Source organism: Notechis scutatus, chromosome 2 (assembly GCF_049901735.1).
Source record: "Notechis scutatus isolate UNSWTSFEM ecotype Mainland chromosome 2, rNotScu1.2, whole genome shotgun sequence".
Classification (NCBI taxonomy): Eukaryota; Metazoa; Chordata; class Lepidosauria; order Squamata; family Elapidae; genus Notechis; species Notechis scutatus.
The window spans coordinates 199,403,638-199,424,344 of NC_142010.1; the positions used below are offsets into that span (position 1 = coordinate 199,403,638).

Below are 20,707 nucleotides of genomic sequence, written 5' to 3' on the forward strand. Positions count from 1 at the left end.
ATTGTAGAATGAGTTTTTTGAAACTTTTAAAAATGAACTTGTTTTGTTCTGTCTCACCTGAGCCATTTTTATATGCAAATCTTCAGAAACAAATTATTCTTTTAAAAGTTTCAATTATTTGAATAATCGGCAACAGTCAATTTTTCTTCAAAACAAAATGTATTGTAGATCTTGTATTGATTTTAAAAAAATCATTGGCATCTTCAAAAATGCAGTTCATATCACTCTTTTATTAAATTATATGTTAAGTTTTATTAAACATTACAATTGCAACTATAAAAACAAATGAAATTTTTTAAAAAGGGGACTAAGCCATCTCTCGAGAGACAAAAATATGCAATCATATTAATTCCCAGGCAAAAGGCTGCAAATTCATCTCTGTTGAAAGAGTTAATAAGATTTACTCATTGTCTGTGTTCTTTGGAAAGAGAACTTGTGAAATAATTTTAGAACAGCAACCCCCAACTTTCCTCATCCCTTGTTGGCTTCCTTGCCGTTCCTGGTTTAAACCAAGGTTCACATACCATACTAAACCATGTTTTATCATAGGTAAAACATATGAAGCATAATTTTGAGGCTGTGTATGAGCTCAGAAAGAACTATACGGTAGTAGGAAAAACTGTCCATTGAGAAAAGGGGAAGGGGGGGGAAAGCAGATGACATTTCACTTTCTTTGAGTGGAGTAAATTTTGAATTTAGAGTATGTGGTTGACCTCAAAATGACCTCAAAGGCCTTCTCTTTAGTTGCAACATTTTGTTTTAAAACTGAAAAGCTTTTTCCAACCTGGAATTCCCATGGCCTTCAATCTTACTGTCTGGCAGCTTTGAGAGCTATAATCTCACTGCATCAAGATAACGCGAGCATGAAAAAGGTTGCTCAAATGGATATAAATTGAGTAATGTCCATTTTACACATTTAGCTTTTTCTATACGCAGTAATGGTTGAAGCAAGCATTTTGTCTCTGTACCTGAAACAAAACTGAGCATATATTATCATCATCATCATAATTGTTATTATTTTGATCAGCAAAGGAAAATGTATCACTTTCATCCTGTCTACCAACTACTCATTTTTATCAATTAGAATAACCTAGAAATGTAATTGTAACTGTGATGCAACCCAGGAACAACTTAAAAGTTATGTAATATTTATTTACTTCATACAATATTTTATTTTTTAAAAACATGCAATGCTTTTCAAACACTGTTACTTCTGCCAGAACATAACTTTTTTCCCTTACTAAGTAGTTGAATAAGATCAGAGTTTTGTCTGGTTTCTGTCTCTGAAAGTAAACAAGGTACTGACTTTGCAAACTGATTATTACTGGAAACATCTGAAATACCATTACACTAGGCAGCCCATCATACTTTTCCTTGGGGATTATTTTGCACTTCCTTCTATTAATTGTTGTTGAGGTTTGCTGTATGGCCACACCAGTCTAGGAGCACCCACTGCTCCTCAAGGAGAGCTGTAATCCCTACATGAGCTTCAATTACTGTTTCTTGCATTTAGGGCACTATTATTATTTAGTTAGTCTTCTCCATATTATTTATAGTTGTTTTATTTTTATTTTTTGCTGTTCAGAGAGGTGGGGGAGATGATGCGGAGAAATAAAAAATCTAACATTTTGTTTCTCGCACTGCTTTTATTATTGGAAGTACATGTTGTTGCTGCTACTTTCTCCCTCTTTTAGGACTTGAAATGTAGACAGTTTTAATTCTTGTTCGTAGCTCAGATTTCAGAAAACCTACATGGCACTTGATTGAAGATTCAGGGCAGAAAAAATAATAATGAGACAGTATAATATGCACAATAAATACAACATCTCAGTACAGGTAGTCCTCAACTTATGACCACAATGGAATCCAAAATTCCTGTTGTTAGATAAGTCAGGTATTTGTTAAGAGAGTTTTGTCCCATTTTACGACTTTCCTTGTCACCATTGTTAAATGAATCACTGCAGTTCATTAGTTGCCTGGTTGTTAAATGAATCTGGCTTCCCCATTGACTTTGCTTCTCAGAAAGTCGCAAAAGGTGATCACATGATCCTGGGACCCAACAAAAGGTCATACATATGAGCCAGTTGCCAAGCATCTGAATTTTGATCACATGACCATAGGGATGCTGCTGAGGTCATAACTATGAAAAAACAGCCATCACATTTTTCACCACCATTGTAACTTTGAACGGTCATCAAAAAAGCTATTGTTAGTCAAGGACTACCGTATTTATCGGCGTATAACACGCACTTTTTTCCCCCTGAAAATAGGGGGCAAATGATGTATGCGTGTTATACGCCGATATAATGTTAAGAAGCCTTCGGTGAATGCTGCTGGGATCGGGGATCAAGGACACAAATGAAAGAAGGGGAGGGAGGAAGCAACCGAAGCCTGTCCTTCTCTCTGGGTCAGCTCTCTCAGTCGCTCTCTCGCTCCTCCACCAGCACAGGAAGAAACTGCTTCAAAGAAGCGGGGGGGGGGCTTTTCCTGTCGCCGCAGCTTCCCTGAAGCGCCCGTTTCTCCCCCACCCCCACCCCGTCCGCCCGCCCGCCCGCAGTGCTCCGTTCTGCCTGCCTGCCTGCCTTCGTTAATGGTTGAATCGGAACAGCTTCGGCTGAGTAAAAGAGGCGAATAGTTATTATTCTCAGCCGAAGCTGCTCCCAAACAACCAGAAACTAAGGCAGGCAGGCAGAATTTTTTTTAATTTTTTTTCCTGAAATTTCCCTCTTAAAATGAAGATGCGTGTTATACGCCTGTGCGTGTTATACGCCGATAAATACGGTACCTGTATATAATGTGGCATGTGACAATATAAAAACAAAACAGAACCATAATACAATTGAGGCAAAAGAACATCAGGTTCTTTTTTTTATCCTAGATTGGTGAATGAGTGGTAGTTCCCAACTTTTAAAGAGGGAAGGGGCTGTTTTCTGAAATGAGCTAATCAGATTCGTTCAGAAAATTTCAGTTTATGGCTTCTGTCATTTTATCTTTACATGCTAGTGATCTTTACACCACCAGTTTGGACTAATGACATTCTTATCTGATGGAAAGCAACGGAGCTTAGTCACTGAAAAAATAAAGATGTTATTCCCAACCTCACCAAGAATTTCTCTTTCAGAATTTTTCATTTTTCCTTGACAGTCTTGTCATCTTTTCCATTTTTCACTTGCTAAAACCTCTTCCAATCCAGGACCTATGGGTCACTTTCTGTTTCCCAGACCCAGTTTATCTGGAATTTGTGAAATAATTATTGAATAGAAGTTCCAGCTTTGTCTCTGTGTGCCTTCAAGGCAGTTTTTGATTCCTGAGGGACTGTCTGGACAAGTCCCTGCAGTTTTCTTGGCAGGACCCAAATTTAGACATTATCAAAGCTGAAACTTTCAGGCAACTCCATAGGGAAGCCTTGACCCTCAAACAATGAGTAGAATCGTCCTTTCCTTCCCAATGGCTTGAAACACAAGATTGCAGGCCCAAGGCTGGAGGTGAAGGAACGCAGCCTTACAGTTTTTCCTCACGCCCAGCATTAAAGGCCTACTCAAGCGCATAGGAATTTGTTGTTCTGGCCCTCTTTGTTCTTCTTCTCTGAAACGGGCTCTTCCATCGCTTCTTCTAGCCGAGCTCTTGTTTTACGCAGCAGCTTAAATTTTTTCATAACCTCCCCCCCCCCGCCCCCCGTGTATGTATACACGTACTTGCGCGCTTTTTTTTCTATTTGTAATTCTTCCTTCCTCCAACCCCCCATGGAAAGCGTTGGTCCGAGCTGAGGCACTGAGTGGCTGCTGCGATTCCTCCCTCGCATCAGGGGAGGCGTCAAGCGAACAATTAATGCCCTTGCCGGCGCCCGCCCCTCAACTTCCAAGAGGGAAGACGAAATGTTGCAATGGGAGCAGCGCAGGATTCCATCGGGAGCAAACCAATTGGTCCAGGAGGAGGGAGGGAGCAGGTCTGTATTAGCACCCAGCGCCGTTTCCTTTCCCCCGTTTTATCCTTCGCCGCTGTTCTCGGTGTCGTGGGAGCCTGTTTCACTCCCCTAACCTGGATAGCGAACGTCGGCGCCACAGGTGCGCGCGAGGATTTTTGGGAGAGAGAACCTTCCCCCCACCCCCTCGGCTCGGAATGGTAGCGGCGTTATTAAAGAGTGTTGCTTTGGTGTGGTAGTTGCGCTCAGTGAAAGGAACGGCTGGATATTCCGGCCGGGCGGCTTCTTGGGAAGGATGGGATAAGGACTCCGGAAGCCAAAAGAAGAAGTTTTTGAGTCCCCAAACAGTGCGAAACTTTTTTTTCGGGGTTTAAGGAAGCCCAAGCATTGCTCAGGAGGCGCCCGCCGCTTTCTGAGTGTGAAAATCGGGGGAAGTTGGGACGGCTGAAGTTTCTCCCGTAGCGGTTTCCTTCAAGGAACACTCTTGGAGATGCCGGTGAGAAGGAGCGATCGCTGTCTGCCTGCCCGGTCGATGTTTTCACCGTGGTTTAGGGTAAGTTTTTAAGCATCCTCGCCTTCCCGGTTTCCTTCCGATCTCCCACCCTCTCCTCGCCAGCTTCAAGAGTTGAATTTATGGAGCCCGTCTTGAATCCGTTTAAAATGAACCCGGGGCTTCCTTTCCTTAAAAAAAAAAAAAAAAAAGGAAAATAACGTATTTTTTGTTTTAAACGCTGGACGATGTTAGGTGGCTAATGTAGGGATTTTGATTGTACCTGTAACTTTCCGGATACATTGCTGGGTATATTATCTGCGATAGGTCTATAGGGCAAGAGAGAGGAGTGTTTTATGTTGTGGAATGGAACCTACACACGTAATTGATACTTCGCTGGTAGTGCAAACATCCTTTTCTTTGCCCATGATTTAGTAAATTGTTCTCAAGGTAGATCAGGGTGCTGTTTATCATCTGACACAATTGAGTGCCCTCAAGACTACAACTCTCATCGGGCCCCAGACATGAGGATTCCGAGGAAGTGTAATTAATTCAAGCTTTAGAAGGGCCCAGGGTGATAAAAGGCTGGTGAAGTCAGTACGATTTACTTGGGTTAGGGATTTTCTTTCACTGTGAGTTATTGAGATGTATTTATGTTGGAGGGGATGCATTAAGGGAGGCTCAGCCAATCTCATTGAACACATGTTGTGCATTGACAATAAAGGTTTGAATTGAATTGAATTGTTCAGATTTAGTTCCTTTCTGACTTCTGCACAAACACACAGGAGAGTGGTTTTGCATTTTATATTAAGACTGTGTTTTAAACTGTGATGAACTAGGCAAACAATTGTCAAACTTCACTAATAGGACAAAGTCCAAAGCCTTTTTGGACAAAGCCAAAAAGCAACTGCACAAGTTAGTGCAATATATGCATCTATTAATGCAAACAGTGGAGAGGAAAAAAAGGGAAGGAGGGAGATTTATGTCAAACAAGACACTAAGCCAAGTGAATTATTTTATGCCTTGCCCCTTGTATGAACCCAATTGTAGCCTATGGTTTAGCAAGTTGTGCTAGCCTATCCAGTTTTGGTTGTTGTTGTTTTTAAACTGTGATTAAACCTACTATGACTTAATGTACTGTGCAGAGATGATCACAGTGAATGCAGTGGTTCAGTAGAGATTTGAAACCTACACTATATGTTCATTTTCTGTAAAAAAAAAAATACAGCAGTGAAGGTGGAAATATGAGTATTCAGATAAAATCTGAGGCATGGTTTATTTCTTAGTTCTAGAAGATCAAATTTTTATAAGTTCTGTAACATTTCCAGCATGAGGAGTGAATCACAGATTTGTCCAGGTAGCCTATGTAGTGAAGTAATATCTTAGTGTGGTATACAAATTAATAGCACATTGGGAATTAAGGACAAACATTTCTCAATCCTCTTAATTTATCCTAAGAATATTTTTATGACTTCACAAGGTTGCAGAGATGATTCTTTCAAAGAAAATCAAAAGTATTACTTTGGCTAATTTTAGCCAGTTGTAGAAATGATGATGCTTTTTGAAAGAAGCAAAAGTAACATCGGGTGTGGAAATAACATAAATTTTATCATTTTAAATTAAGGATAGCCTAACTAGGAACTATTTTTTAAATAAAACGTATATGTTCTTTTTTAAGCAACAAATTATTTTGCGGCATTTGATATTTGCCTAAGAAAGAATTTGTACAATTCTTATATTTTTACAATTTCTCATTACACAATAATACATAAAAACAGAGTTACTGCAATCCACCTGCTTGAAGGCACAACAATATACAATATATATACAACATACAATATACAACAATAAACAATATATGAGTTATATCAGTGCAAGACACAGGAAATTCAAATACTATGTGTTGCTTCAGCACAGAATAATTTGCCAGATTTTAAAACATGGAGTCTTTATGTAACATGGATGTGAAAAGTTCAGGTACCATATTTCTTATTACAGGTTTAAAGGATACTGATGAAAACTGACCAGCAAAGTCTGTGAAACATTGCTTTCCCCAGAGTGTTAAAACAACTTAGAAGAACCACACACAGATATTGTCTTACTTGTCATCCAAATGTTGTTGCATTGAAAGTAATACCAACAAGTTCAGAAGGGCTGTGGCCTGTGGCTTGCAGTGTGGAAGGAAGTTTCTAAGGACCTGGTGGTGTCTGGAGGCAGCCACAGGCTTCCTTTACTGAAGTAGGACAAGGTCTGAGAGAATGGGGACTGTACATGGGACTTATTTTCCTAGCTTATTATCACAATAAGGCTGGTGGAAGAGATAAGTACATCAGGAAAAGAGAAACAACCAACCAAATAACTCAGCAGTTGAACGAGGCCTTGGAGCAGTTCAATAGCTGTGCTTGTTTCCTGACTAATGCAAAATTTTGTTACATTTGCTAAAACCTTTTTTTTTTTAATGTATCCAGCAAGTTATGACAGTGTCAGTAAACATCTGCCTTCTCGGCTGAGAGTTCACATGCTCTTTGACTCAACTAACAATTGCAGGGCAAAGAGATTACATTGGACCATACAATAGACAAAGAAGTCAGTGTTTGAGGTGGGGGGTGGAAATCTCTGAATTAAGCGAATCTTGGGGATGCTATCATTTTTCTCTTTTCAGTTCAATGGCTAAATCTAGTTCTTGTTCTCATTCTAATTCTGATAGTGTCAGATAACACAAATATGTGAGCTGAGGCTGTTTTTCTCTGCCTTTCCCTACCACCCTTTGCCCCCTGTTAATATGTGAATTCAGGTAGGCATTAATCCTCCCTTTTCTGCAAGCAAAATATACCGTATTATATTTTGGAGATGATTGCTGTAGTAATATAAATCATAGGTAAATACCAACTGTGAGTGTAAGCATTGTGTATAAGGCATACTAGGAATAACATCTGTGGGTTGGAAGGAATGACATCTCTTAAATTGGCAAACTTGACTCCTATTTTTCAAAGTGTTACATTTCAATTTCTATGAAAGATGTAAGTTACTGGGGTGATGATTTTATTAGTATGCTGGAATCAAAGAGTATGCAGGAATGGAGGTAGAGGAATGCATAAGAATTAATATGGATGACAGGAAGCATATTAAAATTGACTACAGCATTATTGTAAGTGAAATTTGTTGCAGTTTGATCAGAGAAATATGGGCAGTCCTTGACTTGCAACCACAATTGAGACCAGAATTTCCATTGCTCAAGTAAGATGGTGGTTAAATGAGTCACGTCTGATTTCGTTGCCTTTTTAGTGAATTTCTTTAGTTCTTTAGCATAAGTCGTACCAATAACTGAACTAAAAGTCTCTCTTAACATTTGCTGTATAAATGCATTTTTAATCTTTGCTTCCTTAATCTTGAAAGAAACAGAGTAGGTGTTAATTGTATGTGTAACTTACTCTAGCAATGGTATACTATAATCTGTTGATGAACTATTTTTGAAGACTATCTCAGTCAGTTTTGCCATATCAGGTTAGAGAAAGCTATCTCTACGGTAAACGTCTTTAAAAGCATTTTATTTATATATTCCAATATAGGAATATGGTATTGTATCAAGGGAAATGTATGTGAATTTTTAATACATTTATTTACTATACAGTAAAGTGTAGTTGAGGTACCAGATCTTTCTATTTTTGGTTTTATATTTTTGTTGTTGTATATATTGTTCATTTTGCTGGTTTGTAAGCTGCCCAGATCAAAACTGGAAAAATATGAATAGAAACAGGGAAAAAAGGCAAAGACAAAAATCACAAACTGTACATACACACAGAGATACATAAACACACAAATCTTGTAGATATTGTAGGAGAAAGGGTTAAGGGTTATGTTAGTCTGGGATTAAAAAAAAAATCAGGATGAGCATCTTTCTTGACTAACAGATTTTATTAAAAAGTATCGTTAGCTCATAAGTTCTAATGTTTTTAATAAAATTTGTTGCTTGAAAAAGATGCTACTAGGTTCATTATGATATTGTACTTTGCTTAAATGTAAACATACACTAAATAAAAATACTTCTACATTTTCCAATAATGTTCAGGAGAACATAATATTTTTAAAAAAAGTTGTTGAAAATGGGCAATTTTCTATCACTAGATCTTTGTCTTTATTTTAACTAATGAGTTAAAAAAAGTTTGAAAACTCCTATTTAATAGCAGTTTTAAAAAGCTCAATTTTTAAGCCTGGCATTAAACTTAACCACATGAACTATTATTGGTCAGTCTTTCCACTATATCTTTTATTCATTTTGCAGGATAATTTTTATTAAATATTACATTGTACATAGATAAAACTAGTGCAAACGACAAAAGATACAAAATATAAAAATATTTTTTTAAGAAAAAAATGAAAAGTGCAGGAAAAAAAAGAAAACCCACTGGTCCATGAATAATATAGTTAATATTAACAACATGATCAGCTATTAAAATGCAACCAATCATCATCCCATATCCAATCCCATTTTCTGTAAATAAGTATTAAAGCCTCATTTTAATTAACAAAGCCTACTAAGGATTATCAGAAATAGCAATGTAACTATTACAAACTATCTGGTATAGTTTATTCTTTTTATATTTATATCTCTTTTTTTAAAAAAAAAATCCCTCCATCTCATCTCTTTAAATAAACAAACAAAACCTTTAAAATATTGCCTGGTTCTAATCGGCATAAACCCATTAAACATTACCAGAAATTGCAATCAAAGGTATTTTAACCTTGGTTAAATTAACCAACTTTATATTCTTTCCACTGTCTCACAACAGTCTTTAGTTCCCTCTGGTAATGTCCAAGTGTGTGTTTTCTTTTCATACTCTCTTTGTCTCATTTCACAAAAATGATGACAATTTTAACAAGCCCCTTCGGAAAATCTAGTATAAAGAGGTCATTTGCGTTACTTTTCATATTCTCACAGTTTCTTGTCATATTGACAACTTTATCAGGTCCCTTTTGCGAATACAATATAAAATGTGATCCGTATAACTCTTCTGGTTTAGTATTTGTAGGTCTTTTTAAATTGTTAAATCATCCAATTTCATTTGTATATCCAACAGTTCATGTTTTTGTATACTGTATCCACTATTTAAGTCCATCTCCCTCTTATACACAATCCTTTTAACATTCACATTCAAATCAATTTCAGCTTTATTTGGTTGCTCTTTTTCCTGTTTCCTAATTTATATATAATAGTACTAACTTTAAAATTATTTTCTAAGCCCAATAGTTATACATCTTTCTTAATGGATCCATTGATGCATTTATTTCCATTTGATGCCCTCTAGTGACCAACCTTCAAAGTCATCAGGTTTTTTCCCCAATGTAAATGTAAAAAGTTTCCCACAGGAAGGATTCTTATAATTTAACCAAGTACACTTGGACCTTTAATCTGCTTGAATTTTTTTAAAAACCAACACTCTAATCACTCTTGCTGTATATTATTTTTTTTTAATTTTAAACTCAAAATTTCTTTCATGTCATGAAAATTTCTCCAGTGAATATTTTCTCAATCTTTAAAAAGTAGCAAAATAAGTAAAATCTAAAGTGATTAAAAAGAGTGTTTCAGCCAAAACTTAATTCTGTAAAAAAAAAATCATTGGCAGCTATGTGTTCAGTGGAATCCTGCAACTCTTAGCTATTTGCAAGACAACTGCAAAAAGCTACAAAACTGCCAGAATATGAATGGATAAACTCACTCCACATCTCTGCTTTCTCTGGAGAAATTTTGATATTCTGGATCCAGCATCCAGCCACATTTTTAAGCCATAATGTCTCCTGTTCACTGTGACATCAGTTTGCCATTTCCTTATTTATTGACAAAATGGAAATAAGGAAAGTAACTGATTCATAAACACGTTTGAGCATATACACTCAATCTAAGATTGTAAAGTTGGAATGGCATTATCTTTCCATCATAAAAAAGGGTTTTTTGGTATGTAATTTAGAATCACATTTTTTTAAACCATTCTTCCTAAAACCATTTTAATAGAACTTATGGATATTGCATCAAAACAGGACAACACTGGGACAAGCCCATATGATAAATATAAGTGAACTCTTTATCATTTTATACTCTCAGTATAATGAGAGAGCAGGGACGCAGTGGCTCAGTGGATAAGACACTGAGCTTGTCGATCAGAAAGGTCGGCAGTTGGGTGGTTCGAATCCCTAGTGCCACATAACGGAGTGAGCTCCCATTACTGGTCCCAGCTCCTGTCAACCTAGCAGTTCGAAAGCATATAAAAATGCAAGTAGAAAAATAGGGACCACCTTTGGTGGGAATGCCTTTGGCGTTTAGTCATGCCGGCCACATGACCACGGAATCATCATCAGACAGTGCTGGGTCTTCAGCTCAGAAACGGAGATGAGCACTGCCCCTAGAGGTGGAAACAACTAGCACATATGTGTGAAGGGGAACCTTTACCTTTTCCTATAATGAGAGAGCACAGCTAACTCATGTTAAACAGTCTCTGTAGAATCCAGTGCAATGCTACAAATGCTTAGAAAAGAAGGCAATGTAAAAAATAATAAATAAAATATGAAAAACATTTCAATGAATTAATTTCATCTTCAGAGAAACATATCTAAACATATCTAATCTTTTAAGACTTTCACCATTAAATTGCATGTATAGTGTATAGTATAGCTCAGTGTTTGATTCCAACATTTTTACGACTGGTTTCTTCTCTTGTGATCCTTCGAGCCAAGCTTGACTCTTTGTGATTACATGGAGTTTTCCTGGCTATGAAGTTTTCCTGGCAGTGTTTTTGGAAGTGGTTTTCTACTTTTTTCAATTTCTTAGTCTAGAGATCAGATACAGTGCGTGGTCCATTTAACTGCATTCCATGTAAAAGGGAAGATTATAACTAGGTCTCCCTTTGCAGCACCTTGAAGAATTACATCAAATTGGTTCAACTGATACCTATCTTAATATTCTGGAAATATAACCAAGCAACACTGTCTCTGGATTAAGTATAAAATCCAAAGATGTTTTAATTGAATATCTTGCAGTTTCAGGGTTTTGGTTAATCCGGATTTTTCTGACGGTAATTTGATCTAAAATACCAATATCCTTAAAGTACTAATTTATTTTTTAAAAAATAGCAGGACAAACCAACTAACTGGTTTTTCAAACTGGGTTTATCACAGCGGTTTTAATGTGCATAACAATAAATATATTTCTATCCCAGCATCTTCCAAATGTGCCTGGCATTGTACCATATGAATTAGCTAAAGCAAATGATGTCACTCCAATGAAGAGTGTTTGTCAGGTGGTGACAGAAATATAAGCCCTTTTTTGTGGCAAAGTTAATACTTTACTTTTCATTGACTGAGTTCATATTCTTCACATCCTAGAATACTTCTCTTAATCCAACATTGTCTAATTAAAAGTAGAACATCCAAGAATAATTTCTCTTATGTGTGCTGTATCATTACTACCATGCAATTAAAATGTTAACATTTTCAATTAAAGAGAAGCACCAAGCAACAATCCTTTTTGCTCAATCTGTATTTATTGGTACTGATCCTAAGAGTGGATCATCTGTCTCAATTCTTATTCTTAGTGTCATTTCTGCATAAACCTTCCCAGTTCAAACAAACTCGAAACTTTATTTAGCTGCATTCAGGTGTTCCTGGAAATGTCTACCCTAGTTAGAATGATCTTAGATAAATCTAATGACAATCTTAGAAAGATTTTAGATCTTAGATAAAATGAAACCCACTATTTCATAATCACAAAAATGGACAAATAACTATTATGGTCACTTTTTATAGTTGTTGCAGTTATCCTCTATTGACAACTTTAAACCTTAAGAATTTATAACTGCCAGAAACAAAAGCTACAACCGTCCTTTTATTTCTCTCATGTAATATTTATGGTAAATGTTCTTTCCCGGCTCCCAGGCAGAGCTGTGATTGGATATTGTAAGAGTATCTAGAAAAACTCATTAAAAATGCATAATGGTTCGATATAATATTGTCTGGGACATCAATGGCTTCTACTAAGGTTCTATACTTGTGAAATTCTGGATTCCTATCCTGTTGCTTACTCATTACAATAAACATATGAACCAGAACCTTTTGTAATACCTGAAGCACTGCCATAATGAAGTTGCAAAGGTGCTTTTAATTTTAGGGACTTCTCTGTTTTATTCTACTTTGTTTTCTTAACATTTTTCCTCCAATTTTTATATCATTTAGTTGAAAATTGCCTTGTAGAATTAGAACTATCGTATATACTCGAGTATAAGTCGACCCGAATATAAACCGAGGCACCTAATTTTACACAAAAAAAACCTGGGAAAACTTATTGACTCGAGTATAAGCCGAGGGTGGGAAATGCAGCAGCTACTGGTAAATTTCAAAAATAAAAATAATTAATTTGGGAAACGATCTCACTATCATGAAAGGTTTAATTGATTCACTAACCCAAAAGAAGAAGATGATGATGACAGCGGGAGGCAGGAGTCACTCTCTTCCCCTCCCTCGGAGGCCCCCTGAATCAGGAGTCACTACCGCCGGCGCGCCCCAGTCCCGCGTCGCCTCGGGAAGGAAAGGCAAAAAGGAAGAGCCGCGGCAGCGCTTTGCAACAGCAGCAGCGGCACCGGAGGCTCAGGCTCAGCGGCTCCTGGTTTTGCCCCACCCTTCCCAAGGCAACGCGGGACCGGAGCCGCACTGGCGGCAGCAACTCCCGACAGCCCCAGCCGGACACCTGAGCGGAGATGTAGGGAGAAGGCAAAAGCGACGGAAGATCCTTCAGGGGAAACTGAGGGGGAGACTCACCCTTGGTCCAGATGAGCCCCCTTCCCCGCCCCTAAGGAAGCAGAGGCAGCCAGCAAGGGCAGGCAAGCCCCACTTCACGGGCCCGGCACATAGAACAGGGCGGTGCTGGATGTTGGAGAAGCCGAGCGGAGCCGGGGATCATTAGCCGCCTCTTTTGCAGCACAAGAAGCCTCCCCAGGCAGAGAAGGAGGAGAGCAGCTGGCCAGCCGGGGGAGGCCTCCCGTGCTGCGAAAGAGGCAGCCAACGATGTCCGGCGCCGTCCTGCTCCACGCGCTGGCTGCTCGGACTTGCCGGGCCCGGCACATAGAACAGGGCGGTGCCGGATGTTGGAGAAGCCGAGCGAAGCCGAAGCGACCTCGGCTCGCGTTGTTTTCTGAGCCCGCGAGCCTAGAGCCAGGGCGCTTTCATTGCACGGCGGAGCTTCTTGTCTCGGGAAAAACCGGGCGTCGTTGCTGCCCCCTGAGGGGAGGGCGATTCTGGGCTGCGCGATTGGGGGACTTCGTGGCTTTGGGTGGGTGGGTGGGTGGGAGTGAGGACGGATGGAGTCTGTGAAGTGGGGCTTGCCTGCCCTTGCTGGCTGCCTCTGCTTCCTTAGGGGCGGGGAAGGGGGCTCATCTGGACCAAGGGTGAGTCTCCCCCTCAGTTTCCCCTGAAGGATCTTCCGTCGCTTTTGCCTTCTCCCTACATCTTCCCTCTGTTAAAATTCCCCCCCCACACACACACTTATTTTCAGGCGGATAGATTTCGTGTCTGAGCATTCTCACATGACGGTGGGTCTTTCCCCCCCCCTAAAAACAGTTAAAAAAAGAAAAAATATATCCTCATGCAAGAACTTTTCTGCTTCCGATTACCCCCATGCTTAAAAGTTGCAAAGGAAACACGGAAGCAGGGAAGCACCTGCCCAGCTCCGGAGCTCCACACCATTTTTTTTTCCAGAGGGGAATCTGACTCGAGTATAAGCCGAGGGGGATTTTTTCAGCACAAAAAATGGGCTGAAAAACTCGGCTTATACTCGAGTATATACGGTAATTGCAATAAAATAAATGCCATGAACTCTCAACACCTAGACCTTCATTGAGATATGATTTGAAACCAAAGATGTCTTGGGTCTTCCATGCTTTTTTGAATTCAGTTTTATTTAACATAATCATAAGAGAACAGCTTAAAGAACCGCAAGTCTAGCAACTGCAGGTAGTTCTCATATTACAACAGCAGTTGGGACTAGAAATTTCATCACTAAGCAGTGTGGTTATAAAGCACAATGTCATGTGACTGCATCTCTTAGTGACAGCAATTCCCAGCAGTCACAGTTGCCATTGATAAATGACCATATGGGTGGTTAGGTGAGGACCTCATGTGATTGTGACTTCCAGTTTCCTGTTGGCTTCCCATTGTCTTTGCTAGTGGGAAGTTGGCAAGGAATGTCAGAAATCTGATTGTGTGACCGTGGAGACACTGCAACAACTGGAACTCTTGGTTGCTGAATGAATGATCATAATTTGAGGGCTCCTGTATCCGTATCTTTTGCAACCTTCTGACAACAAAGTCAATGGGGAAGCCAGATTCACTTAACAACCAGCTGACTAACTTAACAACTGCAGTGTTTCACTCAACAATTGTGGCAAGAAATATCATAAAGTGGGTAAAAACCCACTTAACAAATGTCTCACTTAACAATAGAAGTGTTGGGCTCAGTTGTCGTCATAGTTTGAGAACTACCTTATATAAAAAAATAGGAAGCCGATGTGTTGCAAAATAAAGGAACAGCTTCTAGTATCTCTGGGCCTCATATAGACGTCATAGGCATTTGTAGTAAGTAAAAGGACTGAATGATGATTTCCAGTGCTTTCTGCCCACTTCCTCAGCCCCCAGTAACAAAGATAAGCTGGTGTAAAGAGTACACCTTAAAGGACTAAGAGACATGGTCTCGAACAGGCCCCATAACACTCATTTTGTGAGAATATCTATCCTCTCTGACAAGCTGTTTAGCACACCGTTTATTTAAATAAATATTAAGTGGTTCTTTAGAAAGAAGGAAAAGGAATTTGTAGTTAGACTGAAATGTGACTGAATCCGCACTATTTGCAAACTATGCACAGTGAAATAAATTCACTCTGTATAGTTTGATCTATATGTGCTCGGTTAAACCAATAGCCAATTTTAGCTATGATTTTCCTTACATGTATTAAATGTATTAAATATCAGTACAATAGACTATCCCATTTTTCCAGCAAGAACTGTTTAACACAGGAGCAAAAGGAAAGATCTTCCTTTCATTCCAACGAAAACATCCTTCATCCATTTAGCTTATTGCTAGACTTGTTGTTCTTTATAATGTCCATTTATGGTTGGATTTATTTTAATGAATATGTAGGTATTCCTTGTATCATGGAAATAATTTATGTTATAAAACAGCTTCATTTTTATCTATGTCCTTTTTGTTGTATATTAGGACTACAACTTTAGCCTGCTGGACTTTATTTTATGATATTGGGGTTTGTTTGTTTTTTGAATTTTGTTTTGCTTTTGTTTTACTAAATTCAAGAATGTTGTCCATAAAATGCAGTTAATGCAGATTATTATGTAATTTAGATTTGCTAGTAATTAGATTTGCTAGTAATAATGGGCCTCTGACAGTTGTCTAAGATATAGGTCAATTATACAGAACTCTATTCTGATAAAGCTTATCTTTCTAAGAATGTGAATAAGACACCATAGAGGAGGGGCCAGATAAAAGCAGGGAGATTGGTAGTTATTACTTATGAGATTGTTTTGACACTCAGTTTCTATTTGGTTAAATATATAGGCCTGTAGTTTCTTAAATTACAGCTGTTCCTTTCTGAAGGTTTAAAAAAAAAACATTTATGTATCTTCTTGGCTGAGATACATTAATAGTTTAGATAAATTATTATGGGAGAATGATGAAAATTGTCATGGATTATGAATCATATAGTTTATTGCTAGACTTGCTGAACATGTAGGATATGATTTATTTTGAGTCAAGGGAAGGATTAATAATTTAGACAATAATAAATTGAAAGAGTGGAGTATTTAAGCAGCCTTGTAGATTATGTTATACTGATCTGGGAATATTAAAATACATTCCTGTGTATGACTACTCAAAATTACGTTCTACTGAGCTCACTAAGACCTACTCTAAGCAAAGTTACAGCCCTAATCACAAAGCTGCCAGTGATGTGTTTTCCAGGAAAAAAAAAGTCTGTCCAGATTAGGCAGATGTTGATGTGTTAATCTACATAGAACAATTTTCAATTTGTTCTGTGTAGCTCATCAAGGAAACATGAAGTTGCCATATATAAATTAGCCTATCCAGATTAATCCAGTGTGCACATAAAATGACAAATTGGTGATGTGATGCTAGAAAATTTTCTTCAGAAAAATAAAGCAATCCAGTCCACAGCTTTGAAAAATATTTACTGTAAGTAAATATTGGTTAATTATAAACAGTGATTGGCTGGATTGAAGATCTGGCCCATCTAATCCAGCACTCTGTTCTCACGGTGGCCAACCAACTACTCAAGGTAGCCTACTACAAAGCCCTCCTCTAATAAGCAAAATAGGGACAGAATTTCCATTGCTAAGCAGTGTGTTGTTGTTAAATGAATTGTGCCTGATTTTCTGGCCTTTTTGGCCACACTTGGTAAGCAAATCAATAGCAATAGTACTTAGATTTATATGCCACTTCATAGTGCTTTACAGCCCTCTCTAAGCGGTTTACAGAACGTAAATGAATTCAAAATGTATCATTTCTAACGTTCATTTGGTTTATGCTGATATAAATCTAAAGAACATAACACAAATGGCAAATAGGGTAAAATTGTATTGATTATAATGCTACAAGCAAATGTATGATATTTATTTCTATAAGGAACATAGAATAACAGAGTTGGAAGGGACCTTGGAGGTCATCTAGTCCAACCCCCTGCTCAAGCAGGAGAGCCTATTCCAAATATTAGCTTCTACCTAGGATTGAACTCACAGCCTCCTGATTGTGAGGTGAGAGCTCCACTAAGACTTCTATTTTTCTTATCTTTCCAAAAGCATTATTATCTGCTTTCCTGCAACACCAAATTTCTGTCCCTAAAATTACATGTTTTTCATGAAAATAGCAATCACATTTGGGATATGGACATGGAATATTTAAAGCTGCTATCCTACTATACTTTAATAATAATGAATACTATACTTAAAACCTAAATAGAACAGAAATACACAATTTCAACTGAATTTAAATACATGAAAATAAAAACTGCCTAGGCAGATTTAATGTTAAAAGAATAGTGGAATACTAAATAGTTATATACAATTAAAAATACCCTGACAAACCAGAGTCTATAAACCCTATGAATAATAGATAAATATCTAAATGAGTCAAGTAAAATTAAACAATACAACATAAAAGCCAGCTGGGTGACTTCGGGCTACTAGTCATTCATTCTCCACCCAATTCACCTTACAGTAGTGTTGTGGGTAAAATAAAAGGAAAAAGGTATGTTGTACATGTTCCTTGGCTTGAATTATTTGTAAAAATAATAAAGACAGGATACAAATAAACAAACAGAAAAGCTATAAAGGCTTGTTCCTGAGAGAGTCAGTTAATGTTGGAATTTATTTTTGACTAAATATGCATAGGGTTGTGCTAAAAGTATGTAAACTGGCCTGTTAGTGTTGCGTTCAGTTTCAAACAGCTTTTATCCCTACCACGGATTTTTTTCTTAATTTTTTTTTCAACTAGCCTGCTTAACAATGCAGTGTAGGTTTATTAGATGCTCAAGACACAGTGAAAGCCTTCTGAGTACAGTCTGCATTCTGCTTTTATACCAGCACTTTCTAATCCAGGCTCTGAGGTCAGAGGACAACATAACCATTGCACAAATAAATACTGCACAAAGTCATCCTCATTGGTCTCCATCCTGTCTTAAATGAAAAATGTAGGCTGAGGTGAAGCTTTTGAACAATTGAGATTTGGTAATAGTATGATGAACATTGTCTCTTGAGCATGTGACTGTTCTTATAAGTAATGAAATGGTGAAGGCACTTTTTGCGTGCAAAATGTATTGGTAGAAACTGTTTTGCAATCTTCTACAGCACTGAAATGAGTCCCTTACTGTAGTTACCTTATCTGATAATGCTTCTAGGAAGGGAATGTAGGATGTGATTAGAACCTGTGATTTTTCCATAGTACTTTGTGATACATACATGTATGATGTTTTTTTCTCCATATAACCCCTGAAAACGCTGTAAAAAAGCAGAATTTCTACTTGCTCTTTTGAACTTTAAAAGTCGGGGTGATTGATTTATACCTGTCTTTTGTGCATATCAGGAGCTGATTGGTTGATTAAGATGCCAAAAGAGAGTTATTTCACTAGGGAAAAAAAACCAAATGAATTGAGTTCAATATTACTGCTCATTGGAAAGATACATGCTTGGAATTGCAAGAATTGCACATGGATTAGAGCAGGGATCCCCAACCTTTTCGACGCCGCGGCCCGGTTCCGACATCAGCTGGGCGCCGCGGCCCGGTACCGGCGTCAACTGGGCGCCGCCATCTTTTATGACGAAAAGGCGCTTCCGGTGGCGTCACCGAGCGCTGTTCGTCAAAAAGATGGCGGCGCAGCGCTCTGGTGAGCTTTTTCGGGTAGAAATGGCTTTCTACCCGGAAAAGCTCACCGGAAGCGCTGGCGCCGCCATCTTTTTATGACGAAACAGCGCTTCCGGTGAGCTTTCTACCCGGAAAAGCTCACCAGAAGCGCTTTTTTACCAAAAAAAAGATGGCGGCGCCCAGCAACCAGCGGCCCGGTAAGGCTTGTTCCGCGGCCCGGTACCGGTCCGCGGACCGGCGGTTGGGGACCCCTGGATTAGAGAACAAATGAAAGTATATGATATCATCAAGAGTAAAAGTTGAAGTGGAAATGGTCACATAGCAAGAAGAACTGACGGCAGACAGTCATAGAATGGATCTCACTTGATAAGAAGTGTCCATGAAAGACCTAAAACAAGATGGATGGATGACATCAGCAAATATTGCCGGCCCAATTGGCAAAAGAAAGTTCAGGACCATATAGGTTGGAAACATGTGGAAGAGATTAATTGAAGTAGGTTGCTCTCCCTGATCTTGGGTTTGTGAAGTTGGAGAGAAAGCAGTGATCTATCTATAAATCTTCGTCTTCTCACCTTTCATAACTTTATATCAGCTTCCCCAATCTTTGCCATCCAGATGTCATTCATTTTAGTTGCAATATATCCAACACCTTACAAGGGCATTGTATTTGAATTGGTTGCTTAAAAGCTATGTTTGGGGAAGCTCCTCAAATTGCCCTGAGTTCTATAATCTGCATCCCAATATCCAATATTTGTGTCCTGCATGCTTTCCAGATGCAAAACTTATACCCATATTTCCGAAAATTCACATTTTCTACATTGTTTGTTTTTCTTGGCAGAGGAAAAGCAACTCTTAATGTTGATGCTTACTTAACCTCAGCTTCAAAGGTTATTTAAGAACTTTTAAAACAGGCTGGACTGGACTCTTTTAGCATTATGACATTCAACATTGCTTTTGAAAGTTTTTGTGTTCTTGTGTATGTGTGTTTGGGCTTCTGTATGGGAAAGAATGGCAGGATGGTTGAATAGCTGAATATGTAGGCTGCTATTATAGCAGAATTGCATAACCATTTTTGAGTGATATAAATTGATTAAATGCCTGGGAAGTTCACACTTTGAACAGATTGCAAAGACAGGTAAAACAGTGAATGTGATTGCGTGCTGTGAAAAATAGAGGATTTTAACAGGGGAAGCAAATTGATTACCTTTTACCTTTCTCTAGTACACAGAAAGGTTTTTAAATTTTAAATATGAATTAACTAGTATGTACTGGATGATATTTTTCAATCTTCATGCTTGAAAAATGTTTATGGGGTGGTTCACAATCACTAGTAGTATATAAACACCCAAGGTGAGCTTTTGCAATAAAAACACTAATTAGAATTGGGTAGGATGAAATCTGTGCATAATTCTTCTAAGAAAAATTGTTGAATTGAAGAATGGCACTTCATTAAGGTATTGGTCTAGATTTTCTGAAAAGCAGTAACTTTTCAACTGTGTAATTGCATAAATAATGTAATAACTAACATACTGTGATTATCTTTTTGTATTATCTCCAGTGACATATTAATAACTACTAATAAGCTGCTAGTATTTGATTTAATTCATCTCTTGATGTATTTACATTCTCCACGCATCATTTCTCTTTAAATTCTTGGCTCCTAATATAGCTAGAATTTTGGGAGCGAGAATTTAATTTCTCCTTCAGATCTTGCCCAACCCCCGTGCTCATTTTGGTCCTTCCATTAATCTGTTGGCCTTGACAATATTTTGCAAAGCAAACAGATGTAATTTTTATAACATTAAAGAAAAGATTATGAGTTAGAGATTTAGAAGAGCACAGATGGCCTTTATGCCTAGGGGACTCC

General features: G+C 38.1%; 1 protein-coding gene across 5 annotated transcripts in view; it reads left to right on the plus strand.

The window, feature by feature from the left end:
• Window positions 1-20,707, plus strand: part of TJP2 (tight junction protein 2) — a 73,039-nt gene that overhangs the window by 23,348 nt on the left and 28,984 nt on the right. The window contains exon 1 of one of the 5 annotated variants that reach the window (XM_087957793.1): window positions 3,737-3,946. The exons of 3 other annotated variants lie outside the window; for them this stretch is intronic. In XM_087957793.1, the coding sequence (XP_087813919.1) occupies window positions 3,884-3,946 (63 nt within the window). In that variant the 5' untranslated portion in view covers window positions 3,737-3,883. Of the gene's footprint in view, window positions 1-3,736; window positions 3,947-3,987; window positions 4,476-20,707 lie in introns of those variants that run through there. One more of the 5 variants, XM_087957792.1, reaches the window with a different exon arrangement.